The sequence below is a fragment of the Rhinatrema bivittatum genome, chromosome 3, assembly GCF_901001135.1.
Source record: "Rhinatrema bivittatum chromosome 3, aRhiBiv1.1, whole genome shotgun sequence".
In the NCBI taxonomy this organism is placed as follows: Eukaryota; Metazoa; Chordata; class Amphibia; order Gymnophiona; family Rhinatrematidae; genus Rhinatrema; species Rhinatrema bivittatum.
In genome coordinates, this window is record NC_042617.1 from 369,958,215 (window position 1) to 369,983,023 (window position 24,809).

A 24,809-nucleotide genomic window follows, 5' to 3' on the forward strand; every position below is an offset into this window, starting at 1 on the left:
TCGGCCATGACGATGAGTCGGTGGATGTCCCACCCTTATCTGGCCATTAGCTTCGACGCAGAGAAAGCGTTCGATAGGGTGGAATGGGATTACCTCTTTTTTGTCCTGCGGCGTATGGGATTTCAGGGCCTTTTCCTACAGGCTATCCACTTGCTTTACAATGGGCCCAAGGCTCGCATAATGGCTAATGGCTCTCAGTCTGATATCTTTCCTGTGGCGCGCGGTACTAGACAGGGCTGCCCCTTGTCTCCTCTGCTCTTCTTGTTACAGTTGGAACCTCTTCTGCACGCAATCAATGAAACACCGGAGATACGGGGGATTCGGATGGACTCTCTCATCTTTAAATACGTGGCATTCGCTGACGATCTCTTAGTTTTTATCACTAAACCCCAATCCTCCTTGCCGCCCCTTTTGCGCGTACTTGAGATTTTTGGGTCCTTCTCTGGCTTCCGTCTCAATGAGTCCAAATCTGCAGCCTTAGCCTACCCCCCCACCTTGCGGGATACCTGGGTTGGCCCCTTCCCATTGCAGTGGGCGGGAGATAGCCTATGTTATTTGGGGGTTTGTCTTCCCTCCGACCCGGAGTCTCTTTATCAAGCCAACATCCCGGGCCTTCTTCGCCACACTACGGACCAGCTGGGGGCGTGGAGGGGTCTGCCTCTTTCAGTCGCAGGGCGTGTCGCACTTATCAAAATGACCCTGCTTCCGAAGTGGCTCTATCTTTTGCAAAATGTGCTGTTATTTTTGAAACATAGGGACTTGGCCCTGGTGGACAGCGCTATGCGCCGCTTCCTGTGGCGTGGTGGGAATTCCAGGATTCCGTTGAAGTGGCTAAAGAACCCGCGAGTAGGGGGAGGTTTGGGGGTCCCGGACCTCGCTACATATAATCTAGCCTGCAACATGCGGATCCTTCGCAATTGGTTAATAGAGACTTCTGACTACACACCTTTCTGGGTGGAAAGGGCTCTTTTGCACCCGCTGGCCCCGTCGTATGTACTGCAGGCTGAGGCAGGTCACCTTCCCCCTTTACTGCACGCTTCAGCTCTTATCCGACCCTTGAGGAGTACATGGCGTCGGTTGGTGAAACTCTTACGCATCCCCACAATTTGTGCTTACTTCCTCCCCATTCAGGGTAATGCTGAGTTTCCTTCCGGTTCCCAATCTACGATGTTTCGTCAGTGGGCGGCTAAAGGTATCACCCGCCTGGGGCATTTCTGGACCCGAGAGGGGTTGTTCATGCAGTTCTCGGATTTTCAAGCCCTGTATCAGCTGGGGCGCGCACACACCTTCTACTACTTGCAGGTTCGACACTATGTGAGGGCTTTGCCGTCTAACACTCAGGAGCTGGCAGTTTATGTGGCGCTCGATACTGTTTTTCACTTTGAGAGGTTGAGGGCCCCTTCCATTTCTAGTTATTACAAGGCCTTGCAACAACAAACTCTGATAGATGTCTGCTCCCCCTTGGTTGCACGCTGGAACGGGGATGGTGTGTTCTGGATTACTAGTTTTATTTTACGTGTATGTTTCAGGCGTCTATCCAGGATCTCATCGAACGTGTATTATCGGGAAATGCAGCTCAAATTTTTATGTCGAGCTTATGTGTCCCCTCAGAGGGCACACCAGTTAACAATAGCGTCTTCGCCGGAGTGCCCGCGCTGTCTCGCGGCGGTGGGCTCCATGTCTCATGTTTTTTGGGCATGTCCCCCTGTGCACCACTTTTGGCGTAGACTGGTTGATTACATGTCTGCTCTGCTAGACGTGGCATTACCTTTTTCACCCCTGTGGGTGCTTTTTGGCTGCGTTTCCCCAATCCGAGTTCGAGATCCTGGCTCTCGCTTACTTTTCCAAAAGGCATGTTGTGTGGGGAAGAAAATCATCTTACAGGTTTGGCGCTCCTCGGATACCCCATCTTTTGGTGCGTGGAGGAATCATTTCCATGCGATGATGACGATGGAGAGCATGGTGGCCCGGGGCTCCCCCGGCAGACGACGCAGATTTTCCAATACGTGGAACTGTTATCTCCAGCAGCTTACTCCCCAAGCACGCAGTCTGGTCCTGAACGATTGACGGGGCTCGCAACGCAGGGGCTCATTGTATTGCTATACTTCTTGTGAATGCGCAATTATTAATGTCTGTTCTGTACTCTGTGGAAATGAGGGAGGTGGGGGGGGGTGGGGGGCGGGGGGCTACCTTATTGGGTGTAAGACTCACCTTACAGAGAGGGATCTGAACCAACCCATCTCTGTGTTGTTATCTGTTTTTCTTTGTTAAAACTCAATAAAAACCGTTTTACACAAAAAAAAAAGTGGCAGTAGGACAAGATTACATATTTCAGATGATCCATCCTGGAGTTTCAAATAAAGGAGAAGATTGTCCTGGTAATGGCTCTGGTCACTGCCTGAGCTCCATACAGCAGTTTGGTGAGACCCTCATTCTTGAGCATCAGGACTTTTCCATAAATAAGCAGTTTCCTTATTCTCCAAAGTAGTAGCTTCTGATTCATTTTTGTGTGTCTCTCTTCCCAGCCATTCAGGACTGCTTCCTCTCCCCTGAACTTACACCCTCAGGATTGTGATCGGGCTTGGCCTGATGAGAAAAGAGAAAAGGGTGATATGCTGGGTGCCAATCCCTGAAAAGATTAATCTTTGATTTCCCACTTTTGTGAGTCTTTCAACATTTCAGGGCCACTTTGGCTCCCTTTAATCATATTCCCAGGATCTTGATGAAGCTTTCAGCCTCCCCCACCCAGCCAGCATCTTCTATCTCCCTGTCCAATGTCACAAAAGCCAGGAGGTGCCACCAGTCCTCCCTCCCACCTGCCCAGCCAAAATAATCCATGCAGAAATCCTCCCCCCAATCTCCCTTCCTCCTGCTCCCCAAAAGCCCTCCAAAGGATCTCTACGCCTAGCTTCCCAACTAGGCATCCAGTTTTGCTCTGCTAGAGCAGTGCAGGGCGCTGCCAGGAAGGCTATAAGCATGTAACATTGCTGTGAATATTGCTGATAAGATTGGCATTTCTTAACCAGTGTAAATCACTGTCCAAAGAATATCCCCATGTCACGGTCAATATATTACATCCAAGCCACAACTAAAGGAAATGGCACAATAATGCTGCAGTTGCTAAAGGGAGAGGAAGAAAAATAATACTATACACATATGCTGTTTTATATTTTGTTTTCCAGCTCCCAATGTAGCTCTTCACGGTGCATCCTTCCAGTCAACCAGCTCCTATTTTGGGGCCTCTCGGAATGCCATTGATGGCTCATTAGCTAACAATTACCTGAGAGCACAGTGCTCCTACACGAATGAAGACTTTGCGCCCTGGTGGATGGTGGATTTGAAGACAACCTTCCGAGTGATGTCTGTTGCGATCACCAATAGAGTTTTGGAATGCTGCAAGGAACGAATCTATGGGGCTGAAATTCGAATTGGGAATTCCAAAGATAATGGAGGGACATTAAATCCCAGGTACCTCTTTTTATTGTTTTATTTCTAAAAACAAATAAACAAATAAATACATAATTGCTTATGTATTCACTCTATATGTGTACATATTGGGGCCAATATTCAAATCCCCTAAAAGAGGCTACAATTTGCCAGATAAGTTAGCAGAGATATTCAGCAACATAAGGGTCCTGCTGAACATCAAGGATAAACACTGTGGATCCCTAAAGGCTAGAAGTTGGAAATAAAGAAAAGAGTGCATGGGGGTAACTGGGAGTAACTTGCTGGTGTGGCAGTTGCTGCTCTTAACAAATAAGCCTTGATACTGTTAATGCAACTCCATCATTGCTCTCTGCTTCAACAGCAGTGGGAAATTGGGAATTGGATTCAGACAGCAACCAACAAGGGCTCCGACTTTTACATTTTGGGAACAAATAAACATGGGGATAACTTGCTGATGCGGCGCCTACTACACTTAGGGCCTTATTTTCTAAGCCTATCGCAGGCTTGCGCTAACCTAAATCGGGGCGGAGTCGGCCCCAGAAGAGGAGGAGTCGGGGCGTCACCGGGGCCGACTCCGCGAAGACGGCGCGGACAGCGAAAAGGTAAGGGCCTATTTCGCGCCTAATAACTACACCTTCTATGGTGGAGCTATTGGGTGCGAAACCGGCAGCGATCGCACTGCGGTGGTGCGATCGCTGCCGGCTAGCGCAGGACCGCCCCTCGTTTCGACCCCCCGCCCCCCTTAGAGCGATTTTCTAAAGTATCGCAGGCCTGTGATACTTTAGAAAATGAGGCCCTTAGTCACTAAGCTTGATACTTTTGATGCAACGCCAACATTGCTCTCTGCTTGCATGGCAATGGTTAAGGAAAATTGGATTCAAACAGCCTCCGAGGGTCCTGACTTTTATGGTATGGGAAACTGAAAAGCTTGGGGGTAACCTGTACAGTGCAGCAGATACTGGTATAAGCTTGCTGGGCAGACTGGATGGATCATTTGGTCCTTTTCTGCTGTCATTTCTGTGTTTCTGTGTTTCTATCTGGCTAACTGGCTAGCAGTGAATATTACTGATTAGGTTTAAAGTTCTCTGGCTTTGTGTGGCCGGATAACTTTAGACTTAACTGGCTATATTCAAAAGAATATAACTGGTTAACTGGCCATACTGTAAACCCCCCCCCCCCCCAAGAAAAAAATACTCTTCAGGAATTAAATGAATGCTTTAATATACATAATAGAGATTTTTCTGCATCCTTACAAATAATATACTATGAAGGTAATTTTCAAAAGGATTTATGCCTCTGTGTTGTGTGAGTGAGGGAGAGAAAGCCAAGTGTGTGAGAGTGTGTGTGTGTGTGTGTGTGTGTGTGGTGAGTGTGAGGGAGAAAGAGAGCAACGGATGAGAGTGCCTTTTTGTGTGTGTGTGTGAGAGAGAGAAATCCACTAAGTGTGTGAGAACTTGTGTGTGTGTGTGTGTGAGGGAGAGAGGGCCAATGAGTGAGCATGTGTGTTTGAGGGAGTGTGCATGAGAGTAAACAGATGTGTGAGTGTTTTAGAGTGTATGTATGGGAGAAAGAGAGAGGATAAAGATTGTTCACCTTCCCCCTCCCCTACAGATATAGGACAGTCTCAAAGTGACTGAAATCAAATGTTCCAAGGTAAGGAGAGTGGAGGATTTTTAAAATCCTCATTAGTTTTAATTATTGGATGATATTTGTTCAAGAATCCTGGTTAATAATACTCTTTAAATAGCCTTGTTTGGGAAGAGGAACAAGACAAGGATGTCCTTTGTCTCTGCTATTATTTATCTTAACCCTTGAACTGCTCCTTCTTGCTCCTTCTCAGCTGAAAAAATTAAAGGAATTTCTTTAGGAGGTAGAGAATACAAATTTGAGGCATATGCAGATGAATTTTAATGCTGACTTTGTAAACCGTTGTGGTCTTTTGGAACAAAAGTATATAAAACGCCTAAATAAATAAATAAATAAATAAAATATTTTGGCTCACCAATATAACCCTAACAAACTTAGGGGGTAATTTTCAAAGGAGTTACGTGCATAAATGTAACTACTATTGTAGCAATTTTCAAAAGCCATTTACTCACGTAAAGTGCACTTATGTGAATAAATCCTATGGACGATTCAATGGCATATATTGTAGCAATTTTCAAAAGCCCACTTACTCGAGTAAAGTGCATTTACATGCGTAAAACCCAGTTTTACGCATGTAAATGCTTTTTAAAATCAGACCCTTAGTGTTAATGGATACATTCTCAGCTTTCATAGGTTTTAGAGTCAATTGGGATAAAACAGGATTAATGCCATTAAATGCTTTATGTACTCGATCCTCTCTTCCAGACTTCAATTTCAAATGGTCATCTGGAGGTTTTAAATACTTATGGATGATATTTAAGCTATGTTAGAAGCTACTGTGCAGTCAATTACTAAATTATTAGAAGAAACAATTCATTGATGGTCTCCATTGTATTTGCTTGGTGGGGAAGACTCGAGGCAATTAAGATGGTTTTAACTACACAAATAAATTACATTTTAAGTATGGCTCCCACACTCCTCCCTAGGTTATTCTGTGCCAGACTAGACAAACTATTAATTTAATTTTTTTTATTCTTTACGAAAATTAAAACAGAAAAAAAGAATTGGGTAAGTGGGATTTCCAGAATTTTTAAAGTATCACCAAGCCTTCTTCCTCCGATATAGAACTCTATCAGGCCGATGCAATATCATTGTGTAAAAAAGTGAGTCTAAACTAAGCACACGTTTTTTGAAAGTACGCACATCCACCTCTCCTGGGTGCTCGATGCAATAGGCAAATGAGCTGATGCATTAAAAGTAACACACAATGAGTAATTTAAGAACATAAGAACATGCCATACTGGGTCAGACCAAGGGCCCATCAAGCCCAGCATCCTGTTTCCAACAGTGGCCAATCCACTGTTGGATTGGCCACTGTGCCCAAAAACTAAGTCTATTCCATGTTACCGTTGCTAGTAATAGCAGTGGCTATTTTCTAAGTCAACTCAATTAATAGCAGGTAATGAACTTCTCCTCCAAGAACTTATCCAATTCTTTTTTAAACACAGCTATACTAACTGCACTAATCACATCCTCTGGCAACAAGTTCCAGAGTTTAATTGTGCGTTGAGTGAAAAAGAACTTTCTCCGATTAGTTTTAAATGTGCCACACGCTTTCTTCATGGAGTGCCCCCTAGTCTTTCTATTATCCGAAAGAGTAAATAACTGATTCACATCTACCCGTTCTAGACCTCTCATGATTTTAAACACCTCTATCATATCCCCCCTCAGCTGTCTCTTCTCCAAGCTGAAAAGTCCTAACCTCTTTAGTCTTTCCTCATAGGGGAGCTGTTCCATTCCCCTTATCATTTTGGTCGCCCTTCTCTGTACCTTCTCCATCGCAATTATATCTTTTTTGAGATGCAGCGACCAGAATTGTACACAGTATTCAAGGTGCGGTCTCACCATGGATCGATACAGAGGCATTATGACATTTTCCTTTTATTCACCATTCCTTTTCTAATAATTCCCAACATTCTATTTGCTTTTTTGATTGCCGCAGCACACTGAACTGACGATTTCAATGTGTTATCCACTATGACGCCTAGATCTCTTTCTTGGGTTGTAGCACCTAATATGGAACCTAACATTGTGTAACTATAGCATGGGTTATTTTTCCCTATATGCATCATCTTGCACTTATCCACATTAAATTTCATCTGCCATTTTGATGCCGAATTTTCCAGTCTCACAAGGTCTTCCTGCAATTTATCACAATCTGCTTGTGATTTAACTGAACAATTTTGTATCATCTGCAAATTTGATTATCTCACTCGTCGTTTTTCTTTCCAGATCATTTATAAATGTATTGAAAAGTAAGGGTCCCAATACTCTCACATACTTATTCTGTCACTCACACAGGCTCAGGGCATCCCTCTCTCTTCTGGGCCTGTTCTTCATCCACCGCGGGATGGGCTCTGTTTCAAACTGTTAGGCCTCACTCTCTTCAGCCACCAGTCAGATGGGGAATACAAGTGGCTATCAGTTCCTCTGCTCTACTCTTCTTCAGCCGCTACAGGATGGGGTCTGTGGTGGCCTGCCAGGCCTCATTTTCTTTTCAGCTCATACAGGCTCAGGGCATGGTGGTGGCCTGCCAGGTCTGTGCTGGCCTGCCAGGCCTCATTCTCTCTTCAGCTCACACAGGCTCAGGGCATCCCCCTCTCTTCTGGGCCTGTTCTTCATCCACTGCGGGATGGGCTCTGTTTCAAACTGTTAGGCCTCACTCTTTTCAGCCGCCAGTCAGATGGGGAATACAAGCGGCTATTAGGTCCTCTGCTCTACTCTTCCTCAGCCGCTACAGGATGGGGTCTGTGGTGGCCTGCCAGGCCTCATTCTCTCTTCAGCTGCCAGCAGAATGGGGATCTTCTGGTGGCTACCAGGCTGCAGGCAAGGGCCATGAGGAGCAGCAGCAATCACATTTAAACATATCTCCTGCTGCCATGGGGCCGATCTTGAAGTAAGAGCTTGAGGCACTCCACTGCCCATTCCCTTCCACTGAGAAAATTGTCCATTTAATCCTCAGCAACAGATTCTATAAGGTCAGAATAAGCAACAAAGAATCCCCTCCCATCAGCTCAACACTTGGAGTATCCCCAAGGTTTTTCTCTCTCCCCTACCCTCTTTAAATATTTATCTATCACCCCTCTGCCAGCTCCTCGCAAATCTAAACCTATCACATTTCATATACACCGATGACATGCAGATACTTATTCTCATAACTGAATCCCTTCCAAAAGCCCTCAAGTTCTGGGACAGCTGGCTTCATTCCATCAACCTCCTTCTCACCAGTCTCAACCTTGTCCTCAACACAGCCAAGACTGAACTCCTCCTCATCTCCCTGGAGCACAATAATCCTTCCCTCCCCTGCCACTCAACTGTCACAGTGGCCCAAGCAAGAGACCTCGACATCATTCTGGACAACCAACTGAACTTAAAAAAATTTGTTAACAACTAGTCACTTAGACTCTGCCTTAACATGGCAATTAACTCCACAGTATCAGGGCAATTCATTATTGACTCTATTGCACTGATAGGCATTTATGTTCTCTCTATTTAAACCCCAGCTTCTTCCTTCTGTTCCAAGTTATATTACTCCCTTGTTTTATTGTAACTGCAACACTTAACTTTCACTTGTTTAATGTCTATTTACTATCACCATTATTATCTATGTTATTTAATGTTATTTATAACCTCTTGTTCTACACTTGTTAATTGTAAACCGACATGATGCGATATGTATTGTGAATGCCGGTATAGAAAAACTTAAAATAAATAAATAAATAAATAATGCTTCTACAAACTACAAATTCTTAAAAAACTTAGACCTCTCCTCCACGTCTATGATTTCCGGACGGTCCTCCAAGCTACCCTTTTCTCTAAAATCGACTATTGCAACTCCCTCCTCCTTGACCTCCCCGCAACTACCATAAAACCCTTACAGATGCTCCAGAATGCCACTGCTAGAATCTTAACCAACTCCAGCCGAGGAGGCCACATCATACCCATTCTCAAGAACCTCCACTGGCTCCCCATAAGCTTCAGAATCCTTCATAAGTCTCTCACTATTATTCACAAGACCATCCACAATCAGCACTCGCTCGAGCTAAAATTCCCGCTATGACTCCACACCTCAAATAGACCTGTTAGAGCTGCATATAAAGGAACCCTTCAAGCTCCCCCCAGCAGATCCACTTGTCACACCTCCACTAGGGAATGAGCCTTCTCCGCAGCTGGGCCAGCTCTGTAGAACGCCATGCCTCCATACCTACGACATGAACACTGCCCGCTGACCTTTAAGAAAAAACTTAAGACTTGGCTGTTCAAACAAGCCTTTCCTTAACCTGTCAATATCTAATGTTACTTCCAGTAATTCATAGTGTATATCGTAGATGTATATTATTGGTATAACTAATAGCTTTTATTTATTTGCTCCTCTCACATCTGTTATTCGACTTAAACTACTACCCAATGGGTTCCTTCTTACCCTGCACCTTCTTCCTTCCTCCAAGTTTACCCCGCACCTTCTTCCTTCCTCCAAGTTCTAATAACCCTCGTTTCATTGTAACTTACCTCTTCTCTTAACTCTACCAGTACCTTCCTAGCTACGACTAGGATTAAGTTAATGTTAATACACCCTTGTTCGATGTAAAGTGATATGATATGACTTATGTCAGGAAAGTCGGTATAGAAAATAAATAAATAAATAAATAAATTAATACTCTGTTTCCTGTCTTTTAGCCAGTTTGTAATCCACGAAAGGACATCACCACCTAACCCATGACTTTTTACTTTTCCTAGAAGCCTCTCATGAGGAACTTTGTCAAACGCCTTCTGAAAATCCAAGTACACTACATCTACCGGTTCACCTTTATCCACATGTTTATTAACTCCTTCAAAAAAGTAAAGCAGATTTGTGAAGCAGGACTTGCCTTGGGTGAAGTCATGCTGACTTTGTTCCATTAAACCATGTCTTTCTATATGTTCTGTGATTTTGATGTTTAGAACACTTTCCACTATTTTTCCTGGCACTAAAGTCAGGCTAACCGGTCTGTAGTTTCCCGGATCGCCTCTGGAGCCCTTTTTAAATATTGGGGTTACATTAGCTATCCTCCAGTCTTCAGGTTCAATGAATGGTTTTAATGATAGGTTACAAATTTTTACTAATAGGTCTGAAATTTCATTTTTAGTTCCTTCAGAACTCTGGGGTGTATACCATCTGGTCCAGGTGATTTACTACTCTTCAGTTTGTCAATCAGGTCTACCACATCTTCTAGGTTCACCGTGATTTGGTTCAGTCCATCTGAATCATTACCCATGAAAACCTTCTCCGGTACGGGTACCTAGCACTCTGAATCAGTTGCCCAGGAGAAGTGGCTGTTCGCTCTCAACAGCCTGGCCTGAGCTCCCTCCCCTCTCCCAGCAGGGCTGTTCCCGATTGGTCCTTTTATTTATTTTTTGGTTGTGCCCTTGCATGATTCTACTTTCTGTGGTTCCTCCTACTTAGTATCGCGATGATACTAATAGAAGGAATCACAGAAAGGATTTTTTTTTTTGTAAGCTCTTGAGTGTGGCATGCTTTAATGCCAGCTCCCAGACAGTCATTAAATTTGCTGCATTAAAATGAGCGCCTTGGCTGCTCGGCAATTTTTTGCATTGCGGACTAATAGCTAATAGCTTCATCTTCATGGAATTTGCATGTGATGAGCGCTATTAGCTATGCGCTCGATTGGACGTGTATTTTGGACGCACTAATCCTCGTATTGCAATGGGGGTTATTTTAGCACATCCAAAATGTGTCCAATAGAGTGATACCTGGAGCACTAGCCTGAGCACACTAAATTGCATCGGCCTGAAAGGCTGTTAAATGCAGAGGATCTACAATATACACCAAATTGGCTAATGCTAGAAAGGTCTATGGTAGCCCCATTGCCACTTATTTTACTAGAAATGAGAGCCCCCAAATCAGTAAATATTCCCCAACTTTGGCTGCTACATATTCAACACTTTGTACTTTTAATAAAATATTAAAGACAAAATTGAATTTTAGTAAGTGTTCCTGTATCTGGTTAAACCCAATTTTCTTTATTAATGAAAAAAAAGTAATTACTTGAGAGGAATAGCAGGACAGATTGATTTGGTCACTCCAGCAAATTCTGGATAATAACTGAGTGCGTTCCTTTGAGTTGGTTCAAACATATCAGCTGCCTCAGATTCAGTTTTACAAATGGTTACAGTTACATTATTGTACAACACGACCCATTCCCATTCTGAGTTCATTACCTAATTGCTTGGAGCTTATTCCCTTTGTCTCAAGTTTCACTCTAGTGGACATGTAGCATCTCAGTTTTATAAAATAGTTTGGGTTCAATTAGCGACTAGGATTGGAAGCGGTCTGGGAAAAAGATAAGAACATAAGAACATGCCATACTGGGTCAGACCATCAAGCCCAGCATCCTGTTTGCAACAGTGGCCAATCCAGGCGATAAGAACCTGGCAAGTACCCAAAAACTAAGTCTATTCCATGCAACTGTTGCTAGTAATAGCAGTGGCTATTTTCTAAGTCAACTTAAATAATAGCAGGTAATGGACTTCTCCTCCAAGAACTTATCCAATCCTTTTTTAAACCCAGCTACACTAACTACACTAACCACATCCTCTGGCAACAAATTCCAGAGTTTAATTGTGCGTTGAGTGAAAAAGAACTTTCTCCGATTAGTTTTAAATATGCCACATGCTAACTTCAAGGAGTGCCCCCTAGTCTTTCTATTATCTGAAAAAGTAAATAACTGATTCACATTAACGCGTTCTAGACTTCTCATGATTTTAAACTCCTCTATCATATCGCCCCTCTCCCAACATAACTCAATCCCACATCAACTACCCTTCAGCCGCAGACATCTTTATCTGCAACTTCTCCCCAGAAAATGCGCTCATCCCTGTCTGCACCTGAACATATTTCAACCTGAAATTAAAACTTGGTCTTTTTAATTGCAAAGATTCTGGACGCAAATTATGAGGGTTTCATGTACAGCCAGACTTACTCAGAATTTCGATTTTTTGCTCAACCGAGTCCCATGGATTCCAATGAAATTATATAGGGCTGGATTGCGGAAATCCGATACATGTTGGCGTTGAGATTCAAATGAAGGTACTCTGAAACATATGTTATATGAATGTGTTAAAATACGACCCTTTTGAAATCAGGTCTGGAAATACATCACTAAAATTTTTTCATTGCCTATACCTATGACCTGTAAAAGTATTACTTTACACTCTCACAATACAAATAATGGGGCAGATTTTCAAAGGGTTACGCATGTAACCCCAAAAACCTGCTCCTGTGCGCGCCGAGCCTATTTTGCTTAGGCTCGGCGGTGCGCGCAAGCCCCGGGATGCACGTGTGACCCGGGGCTTGGAAAAAGGGGTGGGAAGGGGGCGGGGCTGTGGGGCATGGTGCCAGTCTGGGGGCGGTACAGGGGCAGGACCGAGGCCTCCGGCACAGTGGCTGTGCCAAGGGATGGTGCGCCGGCAGCTGGCCGGCGCACGCAAGATACCCCTGCCAGAGGCAGGCGTAAAAAGTAAAACAAGGTGGGGGGGGGGGTGGATTTAGGTAGGGCTGAGGGGTGGGTTAGTTAGGGGAAGTAAGGGGAAGGTGGGGGAGGAGCAGAAGAAAAGTTCTCTCCGAGGCCGCTGCAATTTCAGAGGTCAGCAAGTCAGATTTGCTCGATGTCCCTTCATTACGTATGGCTTGGTTGGCATTCACAGTAGGCTTTTCTCTGTGGCTGGTGCTAAAATGTGCTGTTGTAGGCAAGTTTAGGGGTGAAGGGATCTGTCTGCTACAGGACACTGCCAGCTGCCCTCCCACCTTACTTGCGATCCTAAGTCAGGAAAAAGCAACGTGTGTTCTCCCCAGAAATAGACTTTTATTTATCAGATTTGGTATGATATTGTTATGACTGTGGATCCTTGGACTGGGACAAGGGTTAGCACTACCATGGAGGGACGGCCCTCAGTGATTCTCGTCGCTGGCTGGTGGTACAGGTGAGGACAACCCTGCTGGAGCTTCACCTATACCAGCCCTCATTCCCCACAGGTTGAGCCCTTGGGTTCCGGGGCCTGCAGGTTTTAGGTGTGGGTCGCCTCAATGAGATGGAAGTGACGGTGGGCGAAGGCAAGGTCAGAAGTCCGAGTCAGGGCTGGCAGCAGAAGTGCAGAATGAGTGTCCAATCCGAAGGTCTGGGGCAGGCAGCAAACAGACGAAGATGAAAGAACCAGGCCAGAGGTCAAGACGGGCAGCAGACAAGCGTGGAATAGGGACGAGCCAAAATCAGAACCAGGAGATCAAGCCAAGAAGGAAGCACAGAAACTGGAGGACGAGGAAAGGAACAAAGTCAGGAGCACTGGCATGGGCAGGAAAGCAGGAACTGGAATCCCGGGACTGGACTTCAGGAATGAAGCACTGGAACAGAGCAGGATCAGTATCAGAATCAGGAACAGGATATGGAACCGTAGGCATGAACCAGAAGACGTCAGGATGCAGCAACTAGCACTCTGAGGAGATGACCTGTTGCTAAGGCAAGGAGCTGGAGATTGAGGCAGGGTTTAAATACCCCTCATCTTGATGTCATCCTTTGGGGCCGGGCCAAAGTTTCCCACCATGGCCCCTTTAAGAAGCGGAGCCTCCTGCGTGTACATGCCTAGGGAGAGCTCTGCAGGAAGGAGAACGGTGGCATTTAGAGCCATGTGGGAGGCTATGGTCGGCTGGCTCCAGAGCGGGGCACGCTGCGCTAGACAGAAGGGACTCTGGCTCGCATTGGAGGAGGTAGGGGGGACTGGCCGTGGCCAGGAACCACAACAGATATAACATTTAGAAAATAACAATTCCTGGTAACAGACATTCCATAAACCTTAGCCTGCTTAATATATTAACACGGCTAATTTACTTACCCTTGGTCTAGATTTCAAGCTATATCTCTGTTCACCTCTGAAGCAGGCTCCAACTGGAGGGCTGGAGAATGTGGGCGGGGGAGAGGCTTGCTTCCTGGTCATGGTACTGGCAGAGCAGGCAGGTGGTCCCGGAAGGAGACTTGCTTCTGGCTCTGGTACTTGTTGGCTGCCTGGGCTTGTTCTTGCCCCCTCACTGTCTCAGACTCCATCCTATTCTCCACACCTGAACAGGCACCTTGTCTCTATGATCTCTGGGCCACGCCTATGCTTCTCCCTTCGATAGCAGAGAGTGCTGGTCTGCTGCTGTTCAGCCTGTTCAGGATTTGACCTCCAGGTTTTCTCCCCGGGTTTGTTCCCTCTTTCTCCCTTCCTTTTTCAGGAGGGTCCTTCACTTGCCTTTCTCCTCCTTTTGGTTTCAGGGTCGCTTTCCCCAGGGGGGTTCGTTGCTTCAGCCTCCTTTTTTCTTTTTCTTTGCCCCCCTGTCTTATACTCCCCAGCTGATGAATATGCATAATCTCATGCATGACATTGTGGTGGGTGGAGGGTCTTTGGCCACATTGCAGGTCTTTTTGCCCACTCCCCATTTCTTCGGGGGGGGGGGGGGGGGGAGAACTGTCACGTCTGATGCCAAGCTGTCTTGTCAGTATCATCATTTTTCTCTGCCCTATGGTCTCGCCTTGGCTCATCTCTGACACTGGCTTAGAAGCTTAAGTAATATTATCTCTTTGTCTGTTTTGCTCCTGTTGACACAGGAACATGTAAATAGGCAGATCTGATAAGGTATCCTTCAGTGTACCAGGACAAAAGTTCTTCATTTTCCATTGAAACAGTGTAGTTTTAAAGTTCACCTGGGTAGATGTTTTTCTTCTTTCTTGCAATGACAGTGTCTGGGGCCTGTTACCACACTGGCCTGTAAGTTTCTTGGCTATTATGATTCATCATTGGTGAATCAGTGATAAAACATGAGATATCTCCCTACACTGTACCTGCTGACCTACAGAGAATAAGCAGGAAAAATCATTTGTAATCCTCAGGGAGCCAGGAGAAACAGTAGCTATAACAGCAAAGTATTACACCCTTCCACTGTGCCAGAATGTTAATATGATCAGATGTCAATAATGGTCACCAAAGCCCCCCAAATATTTTATTTCTCTTCTCTTCTTGTTTCCTTCCCTCATTACCTAAAGCAGTATTTCTCAAGCTGGTCCTGTAGGAGCCACTAGCCTGTCTGGTTTTCAGGAATTCCACAATGAATATGCATGAGATAGATTTGCATGCATTGCTTCCATTTCATGTAGATGTATCTCATGCATATTCATTGTAGATATCTTAAAAACCAGACTAGATAGGGGATAGTCCGAGACCTTCATGAGAAATACTGACTAAAGAACTACTTTTGCTAAACATATACAAATTGTAATGCAGTAAAGTTTCTTTGAGTTTGAATGGATGACTATAGGGAAGCAACAGTATCTTAGTTATCAACAATCTCATGTTTAAATCATTCCTGTCTATGGGTGGCAAAGGCTGGATGGAACTGACAAAAAATAAAGAAGGCAATAGGGCCTGCAGCCTGGATTTTAAAATCCACAACACAGCTAATGACATTGTGGTCATTTTGTCCCCATTCCTCACACCACTTCAACTATAGATGAATAGGAGAGTGCAGCCTGAACTATTAGTTTTCTACTCAGTGCTATAAGTGCTTCCTCTTTTCAGAGAACACTACTGTAATCAGTCAGAAACTTCTTCATTCATGGTTATACATATGCACACAATTATTTTGTTGGTATGATGCAGTCTGGATAATTCAGCACTTGCTTTCTTTCATTCACAGATGTGGGACAATCGCTTCTATAGAATCTGGGGAAACACTCTCATTTTCCTGCAGTGGCATGGAGGGTCGTTATGTGACTGTCACTATCCCAGGACGAAAAGAAAAACTTGCCCTCTGTGAAGTTCAAGTCTTTGGTTTACCAACTTATTCTTCCGGTATGAAGAATACCCATACCTCTGCGCGATCCATGTAATAGCAGTACCACCAGTATGATCATGATCATAAATTATTGGTAGCTATGGTTTTGGCAATTATTGTTAATTTTATTATTATTATTATTATTATTATTATTATTATTATTATTATTATTATATGTAGGGATCCTTTGGCCCTACTAAAGAGTAAATTGCCTTGGTAAAGGGTTAATCCATTCCCTGGTAAGAGAATGCTGTAGTCAGTGTGGCAACCCCTTCCCCCCACCCCTGTTGGCCACTAGATGTCACTAGATCACTGTAGAAAACTTGAATATTATGAGCCATCCACCCCTCCTCAGTCCCTCCCACCTGGAGGATTGAAGTGGGATGCGTCTAACTATTTAGCCCCACCATTTTAGAACACAGTGGGATCAGTTTTAGGAAGCCTTGAAACAGTAAGGAAGTTGAAGTTTTAAACTCTGCTGAGGCCTTCCAGCTTCACCCAGAAGGAGTTTGTTAGAAGTGATACTTTACAATGCACTCCCTGCCAGAGGGTCCTTCTTCAACTGATTTACAGAAGAGAGAGATTTTTATGTCTGATTCCCTTTTATGGCAATAAGGCTCTTAACTAGAGGACCAAAGACCTGTGAGTCCACTCTAAACCCTAGGGGGCAGATTTTCAAAAGGTTACGCGCATAACCCCGAAAACCCGCTCCTGCGTACACCGAGCCTATTTTGCATAGGCCCAGCGATAAGCGCAAGCCCCAGGACACGCGTATGTCCCTAGGCTTGAATAAAGGGGTGGGGAGTGGGTGGGGCGGGGTGGTCCGGGGGCGGGGCCGGGACGGAGGCCTCCGGCACAGTGGCCGTGCTGGGGAATTGCATGCCAGCACTCAGCCGGCACGCGGAACCTACGCCTGCATGGAGGCAGGTGCAACTTCTTTAACAAAGGTGAGGGGGGGTTTTAGGTAGGGCTGGGGGGCAGGTTAGGTAGGTGAAGGGAGGGGAAGGTGGGGGGGGTGGAAGGAAAGTTCCCTCCGAGGCCGCTCCAATTTCGGAGCGCCTCGGAGAGAACGGGGAAAGCAATCGGGGCTCCCCTAGGGCTTGGCGCGTGCAAGGTGCACAAGTGTTTACCCCCTTGCGCATGCCGACCCCGGATTTTATAACATGGGCGCGGCTGCGCGCACCCATGTTATAAAATCAGGCGTAGATTTGTGCGCACCGGGTTGCGCACACAAATCTACGCCCACGCATAACTCTTAAAATCCGGCCCTAGGTGGACAAGCACCAGTGATGGACTCTGCTGCAAGAAATCATGATGGCTGAAGACATATCCAGCTTTATATTTATAAATATTTTTTGGATACAATATTTTTTGGAGATTTTTGGATTCCCCCCCTCCTCAGAAGGATTGCAGTGTAGTCTGATCCCATTGGACTTTTCCCCCAAGAGAAATCCCCAGAGATATGAACTAAGGATGAAAGAACAAGATCGGGAGACCTTGTTCAACTAAGGATGAAATAGGATTCCTGGGTTGGCTGCTGGCTGAGCTTTGTACAAGTAAAATCACCTTGGGAACCCTACCCAGATGCCCGAACACTTACCTACAGAGAAAATCATTCATATTTACTCAATGTAAATTGTAAATTGTTAATTTATTATCCTCTTGTTATGACTTACTTGTTTTCTTTCCTTCCTACTGCTTCTTGGTTACCCCCTCGCCCAGTTACTCTCCCTGTTGAAATGTACTTTCCAAGCTTTCAGTTATTATGTGAACCGGTATGATGTCCCCACAATTACCGGTATATAAAAGTTTCTAAATAAATAAATAAATAAATATATCACAGCCATGTGTAATTTCACTATTTATGGATGAATGGACCTGTATTTATTTATTTATTTATTTTATTTATTTATTTTAAAGTGTTTGTATACCGCTTTTATAACAAGTTGGTCAAAAGGGTTTATAATTAATAATATACATAATAAATAAACATAAGACATACCATAAAACATAAGAATATAAAATTTATAAAATGAAAGGGTATAGGGAAGGTCTGGAGCCTGGCAAATATAGGGAAATTATGTGAAATGTAGCAAACCCTGAAACAGCCTATTGAGAGTTAGAGAGAGATCTGAATGGCAATGAAAATAGATAGGTCTTTAAATTATTTTAAAATTCTTTGTGTGGTTAGCTGCCTTAAATGATCTGGGATGGATTTCCAGAGTGTTGGACCGGCTACTGAGAAAGCGCTTCCTCTAGTGATGGCTAGCCTTGGTAAGCGTATTGATAGAATTTCCAGGAGGTTTTTGTGCAGGGACCGTAACTGCCTGCTGGGTTGGTAGATGCGAAGTAAAGAGCAAAGCCAAGTTGAAGAATCGTTATGTATTAGGTTGGTAAGATAGATAGGACTTTAAATTGAATTCTGTAGCGAACTGGTTGCCAATGTAATGTTCTTTCCGAGAAGTGCCAGTTAGGAAACATGCAGCAGTGTTTTGAATTAATTGTAACAAATGAAGTGCATTATCATGAAGACCAAGATAAAGGGCATTGCAATAGTCTAGACTGGAGTAAGACATTTCGAAAATCATCTGCAAAAAGAAGGGGCCGGAGTCATTTCAACATCTAAAGTTTAAAGAAGAAATTTTTAACAGTAGTAGAGATATGAACCGACATGGTGATACTTGAGTCTATGATTACCCCAAGGTTTTACACTTTTGAAACAATGGGGGTAGATATGTCATCTATAGACAGATGTGAAGGGGGGCTAAGCGTGGAGGATAAAGGAGAGATAGAGGATTTCTGTTTTAGAAGTACTTAGTTTCAGTCGATTGTGGGATAGCCATGAGTTGATAATTTTAATTTAGAGGCATATCATAGCAAATGTAATAGACCAAGATGAGGAATACAGCATTAACTGTTCATTAGAAGAAGGTATATTGCCGGATTCACTTAAATGCGCAGTGGTTAAACCAATTCCTAAGAATATGCAGTTAGATAAAGAAATGTTATCTAATTTTCGACCAATCTCTACTCTCCCTTTTTTAGCAAAGCTTTTAGAGAAAGTTGCCAATCGGCAGTTGATGGTCTATCTGGAAAGTAAGCACCTACTTTATCCGGCTCCATTTGGCTTCCACAAGTCTTTTAATACGTAAATATTAATAACCTCACTTTCTGATATAGTATTAAGGGGTCTAGACAATAGCAAAGCATATTTTTTGATTTTATTAGATATTTCTTCAGTTTTTGATAATGTCAACCATGAAGCTTTGGTAAAGAGACTAGAAGAACTAGGTATAACAGACACAGTACTGGCATGGTTTAGATCATTTTTAGCTAATACAACTTTTAAAGTAAAATTAGGCAGTACAGAATCAGACATAATTCAGCTCAGTTCAGGGATTCCCTAAGGCTCATCCCTTTCTCCAAATCTTTTTAATATTTATATGGCACCACTTTGTAAATTTTAAGAGGGTTTAGGATTGGTACATTTTATATATGCAGATGATATACAAAGTTTACTTCCGACAGAAGGCTCTTTCGATGCCACACTAAAACTATGGAATACGTTTTTTAAGTCCATTCAACGTTTACTGAACCAGATGCATTCATCATTAAATCATTCCAAAACAGAAATTGTATTGATATGCAATAAATTAAATGATAAGATTTTAACAGAAACCAAAGGACTAAAAGACCCCCATATTATTATTAATGAGGTAAGGGACTTAGGTTTTATTTTAGATTTGGAATTTACTTTTAAAGGGGCGATAAATAAAATCATGAAAGAAGGTTTTTATAAATTACAAATTAAAAAAAAATTAAAACTGCTGCTGCATATGAACAATTTTAGAACGGTCCTTCAGGTGCTATTATTTTCTAAACTAGATTATTGCAATGCCCTGTTTTTGGGCCTTCCAGCATCGATGATTCGTCCATTGCAGCTTTTGCAAAATGCAGCAGCACGGCTTTTAACAGGAAGTAAAAAGCAGGAGCATATTACTCCAATCCTAAAAGAATTGCATTGGCTCCCCATCCATTATAGAATACAATATAAATGCTTATCATTAATTCACAAATCCATATACAGGGACAAGATAGAGTGGTTAAATGCAGCCTTGCATATACATGTACCCCAACGTAATTTACGTTCCTTAGGAAAGGCTCTCCTGTCTATTCCATCCCCTAAACTGGCACATTTAAATATGGTTCGGGATAGGGAATTGTCTCTCGCAGGCCCAAGAATATGGAATGAACCTCCAGGAGAATTAAGGTTGGAATCTCATCTGTACACTTTTTTAAAAAAGCTGAAGACTTGGTTCTTTGAACAGGCATTTTTAAGTTGAAGTTATCCTTTTCTTCCCGTTTCCTTCCTTTCCTGTTTTAATTTAATTTAATTTTGAATGTTATTTTAGCTAGTTAATAGAATTTTGTCAAATTATAATTGATTATTTTATAATATGATGATGTATTTTAGAAATTAGTTTTATAATGTTTTATTTGGTTTGAATATGTGAATATGTAAACCGATATGAAGTTTTACGAATACCGGTATAAAAAAAGTGTATAAATAAATAAATAAATAAATCTCATCAGTATAAATCTTGAATTGGATATTGAGACTGTTGAGAAGGTGACATAGCAGTATTAGATAGATGTTAAACAGGATGGCTGATAATGAAGAACCTTGTGGAATATCTGAGGAGGGGATGTACCATTCAGATGAGTAGGGACTGATGTTGATCTGATGAGGGCAATTCAATAGGTAGGAACAGAACCAGTTCAAAACAGTATCTGCTACACCAATGGATTCAAGCTGATGAAGGAGAATTAGGTGGTCTAGCATGTCAAAGGTGGTTGAGATATCAAGAAGCATGAGTATATAATCTTCAAGTGAAGACAGGAGTAGTGTTTCTGTGCTATGGCCTTTGTGAAATCCATGTTGGTTTGGGTGAGGGATGGCATTTTCAGATAAGTAGTTAGTGAGTTGATGTAAGACTACTGATTCTAGTATTTTTGCTAGTGAGGTAAGAAATGTGATAGGATGTAAGTTAGAGAGATTTGTGATATTCTCATTTTTTTCTTTGGAATAGGGCAAATGGAAGTCTGTTTAAGCAGGTCTGGGAAAATGCTAGAATCTAAAGATTGGCTTACAAGTAGGGATAGCTAAGGGCTGGCAAGGTCACCTAAGGCTTTTAATAGATGACCAGGACAGGGGTTAAGTGGAGAATTTGAGATTTTAGTTTGGTTTTTTTTTAATTCTTTATTTATCATTTTCATATTTTACAAAGAAAACAATTTTATATAGGTAGAATTATCACAGTTGGATATAACAGAAACCTCTATTATGACCACAATAATAATCCAGAAAGAATAGTTATTAACTATATCCAAACTATACCTCCTTAACAAAAGGACACTTTTGAAAAAAAAAATAGAGGAAATAAAAATATTTACCATTCTACCTTTTAACAACTTAAATATTACATTTGAAGTAAAAACAGAAAGAGGAGGCAAGGGAAAACTAAGTGAGAGAATTACAGGAATCTGTTACATGCATACGGCATTAACATAGGTTACACACCGGAGCTATTACATTTAGTTACCCTTATTTAATCAACCGGGGAAGAAGTGGTAGGCCTACGGGCATTCACAAATTGGCGAAGCTGTTCTACCTGGAAAAATATAAAACAGTCATCCCCTTTTTTAAGAATGCACTTACAGGGATAGCGAAGTGTGAACGTATATCCTAGGGAAACAACATCTTGCCTTAAGGACAAAAATTCTCTCCTCCTAATTTGTGTTATCTGTGCTAAGTCAGGATATATTCTTATTGCTTGACCATAAAACAGTAAAGGAAACTTTCTAAAGAAACCACGCATCACATTATTTAGGTCTTGCACAGAAATAAACGCAATTAGCAAAGTATTTCTTTCTAATACATCCGTATCAGAATTCTCTAAGAAGCTGGTTAGATTTATTGGAATAGTTGATACTGCGGCTGTTCCTATACCAGAAGGTTTACTATTCAGGAATCTACAAAAATTAATAGATGGCATATCATCATCAGAAAATCCTAAACCTTCTCTTAGGAGCCTTTTCAGTGTAGTAAAGGGAATCTCTCCAGCAACTTTAGGAAAGTTCAAAATTTGAAGGTTTAAATGCCTAATGTTATTTTCTAGGATTTCCAAACGTTTGGAGCACGCCATTTGTTCTTTAATTACTGCCACGTTAACAGCTTGAAGAGACTGAATTTTACTTTCAGTCTCTAAAACTTTATTATTTGTCTCTGTGGTTTGCTCCTGAATTCCAAGTATTTTTTGCTGAAAATTATAATTTAGGGAGTCCATTTTAGTTTCCAATCTTTTCATCGAATGTCCTTGACACGCAACTAAATCCCAAAGTGACTCGAGAGTCACTGCGTCCGGTCTGGATGGTAACTCTGGGGACTCACCAAATACGCCGGGAAATGTTGTTGCTTGACCTCCGTTGCCCAAAGCCTCCTCGTTCCTCCTCCCGAGGCAAACTTCGGTTCCAGAGGTTCCCGACGCTCCCACACCGGCAGCAAACTCAACTTCTGCCCGGGTAAGATCCTCAGTTCCCGGCGTTGTAACAGAGTCAGTTTCCACCCCCCCAGTTGCTCCGGCCGCGTCATCGACCTGCGACTGGGTAGTGACTCTGTCGGGGTCACGCTGCGCCGGAGGCGGTCTGATGTCAGGGCTGTGGGATGCCTCGTCCATCGGAGCTCCCAGTTCTCCCCCGCCGGGGCTCACATCGGGTTCACCGGTTCTTCCTCCTTCTGACGCATAAATCGCAGGATATCTAGTTGCCTCGAGGGAGGTACGGATTCTGGTGGAAAGATCCTTGCTTTCCCCTTTCTTTTGGACGGCATATCTCACTCACTGTAGAAACAACAGGAAATTCTCGGGCAACCTGCGTTTAGCGATCTGCCTATGCCGTCATCTTGCCTCTGAGAATTTAGTTTTATGTAGAATATGAGTGATTGACGACAGATCTACGTAAGAGAAAACTGACCAGGAACAAATATGTGATGGAAAAGATGATTTATGATAAGTGATTTGTGGGATGCTGCTTGTTGCGTTTAGGCTGCTGTGAGAGTAGAAGGTGACCCTTGGGCCGGCCTACTTGAGATGATAGGGCAGGCCGGGAGGCGGAGACACAATTTGGCAAGGTTTCACCCGGAGTCTGGGACACCCCCCTGGAGGAGCCCGTAGGGGACCGGACCCTTGGGACTTAGGCGCTGCTGTGAAAGTCCGGAAAGGCTGATGCGTAGGGAAGGCAGGAGGCCTAACAGGAGCAGAGGCGGCTCGAGTATTGCCAGAGAGTCTCAGTGAAAGGCCAGGTCAGGGAGCTGGCCCAGAAGGTACACTGGGGTCGGCGCAAGCAGGCAGAGGTAAGAGTTCGTGGCAAGCCGGGTAGGATAGCAGACAGGCTGTAGCGAGGTCAGAGGTAGACAGGAGACACTGCAGGCCGCGGGCTGCGGTGAAGTCAGAAACAAACCGAAGACAAGCAAGCTGCGGGCTGAAGCGAAGTCAGAAGCAAACCGGAGTCTAGGCAGGCAGCGGGCTGGAGCGGAGTCAGAAGCAAACTGGAGTCAAGGCAGGCAGCGAGCTGTAACGGAGTCAGAAGCAAACCGGAGTCAGGGCAGGCAGCGAGCTGTAGCGGAGTCAGAAGCAAACCGGAGTCAAGGCAGGCAGCGGGCTGGAGCGGAGTCAGAAGCAAACCGGAATCAAGGCAGGCAGCGAGCTGTAGCGGAGTCAGAAGCAAACCGGAGTCAGGCAAGTAACAGGAAGACAACAGGAAACGCAACTGGAAACAACTAGATAGCTGGGAACCTCGTTGCAAGGCGTTTAGGGAAAGACTGAATGCCGGTTATATCGGGAACAGAGGATGACGTCAGCCGAGAGGGCGGAGCCGGGCTTCCGGGAGCTGGGCGCACAAGAAGAGCGTCTTCACGTGCACGCGAGGCCGGAAAGGAATAGGCCCGCAATGGCGTCTGCCACGTGGGAAGTGCGCGAACCGAGCGCCCACCGGGACCTGGGCCAGGCGGAACCCCGCGGCCGTCGGAGCAGAGGTAGGCGGGCCTGAGCCCTATCAGGAGAGGGGCGGTCGGGACCGCAACACTGCTAGTAATTTTGAGGATCTTATCTTGAAAATGGGTTGCAATACGTTGGAAAAGACATTGTCAATGTCAATGTCAGTGTCAGGATCAGAGGACTGAGAGATATTTGTTAGGCTTTTTACAATATTAAAGACAGTGGACAGGTTTCCATTGGCTGCCATTATTTTCTGGGAGTAAAAGGTTTTTTATGGCTATGTCTATTTCCTTTTTATATTTACACAGACAGCAGAAAAATGAATTTTTAGAGGAAACTGAATGATGTTTGTGCCAGTGGATTTCAGTGATTGCAGAGATGCGGAGAACCAAGGGTTTAGGTTTAGCAATGAAAGGAATAAAGGAGGCTATAGCATTGAGAGTGGTATCAATTGCAGAGTTCCGCGAGGATATGTTGTGGTTTTGAGGTGTTTGGGTGAATTCTTGGGCACTGTGGAGGTGACCACGCCCACGGGGAGGAGCCCCATGAGGAGCCACAGTGATAGGCTAGACTCTGGACACACAAAACACAGAATTTGTCTTTATTATATAGCAGAGGTGGCAGAGGTGTCTTTATTATATAGCAGAGGTGGCAGCAGTGAGCCGGTTCTGATAGCTGTCCAGGGAGATAGAGAGAGAGAGCTCCGATGAAGTTCCCAGCATTGCAAGCTGTAGAAAGACAGACTTGAGAATTAGTACTCACTAGATGATAGCTGTAATGATGAAGGATTCCACCAGGCA

At 43.8% G+C, this 24,809-nt stretch overlaps 1 protein-coding gene across 1 annotated transcript in view; it reads left to right on the top strand.

Moving 5' to 3' along the window:
* The window catches only part of LOC115087862 (pentraxin fusion protein-like), an 82,954-nt gene that overhangs the window by 17,068 nt on the left and 41,077 nt on the right, over positions 1-24,809 (top strand). The window contains exons 3-4 of the mRNA XM_029595528.1: positions 3,183-3,468; positions 15,818-15,972. Of these exons, the coding sequence (XP_029451388.1) occupies positions 3,183-3,468; positions 15,818-15,972 (441 nt within the window). The remainder of the gene's footprint in view (positions 1-3,182; positions 3,469-15,817; positions 15,973-24,809) is intronic.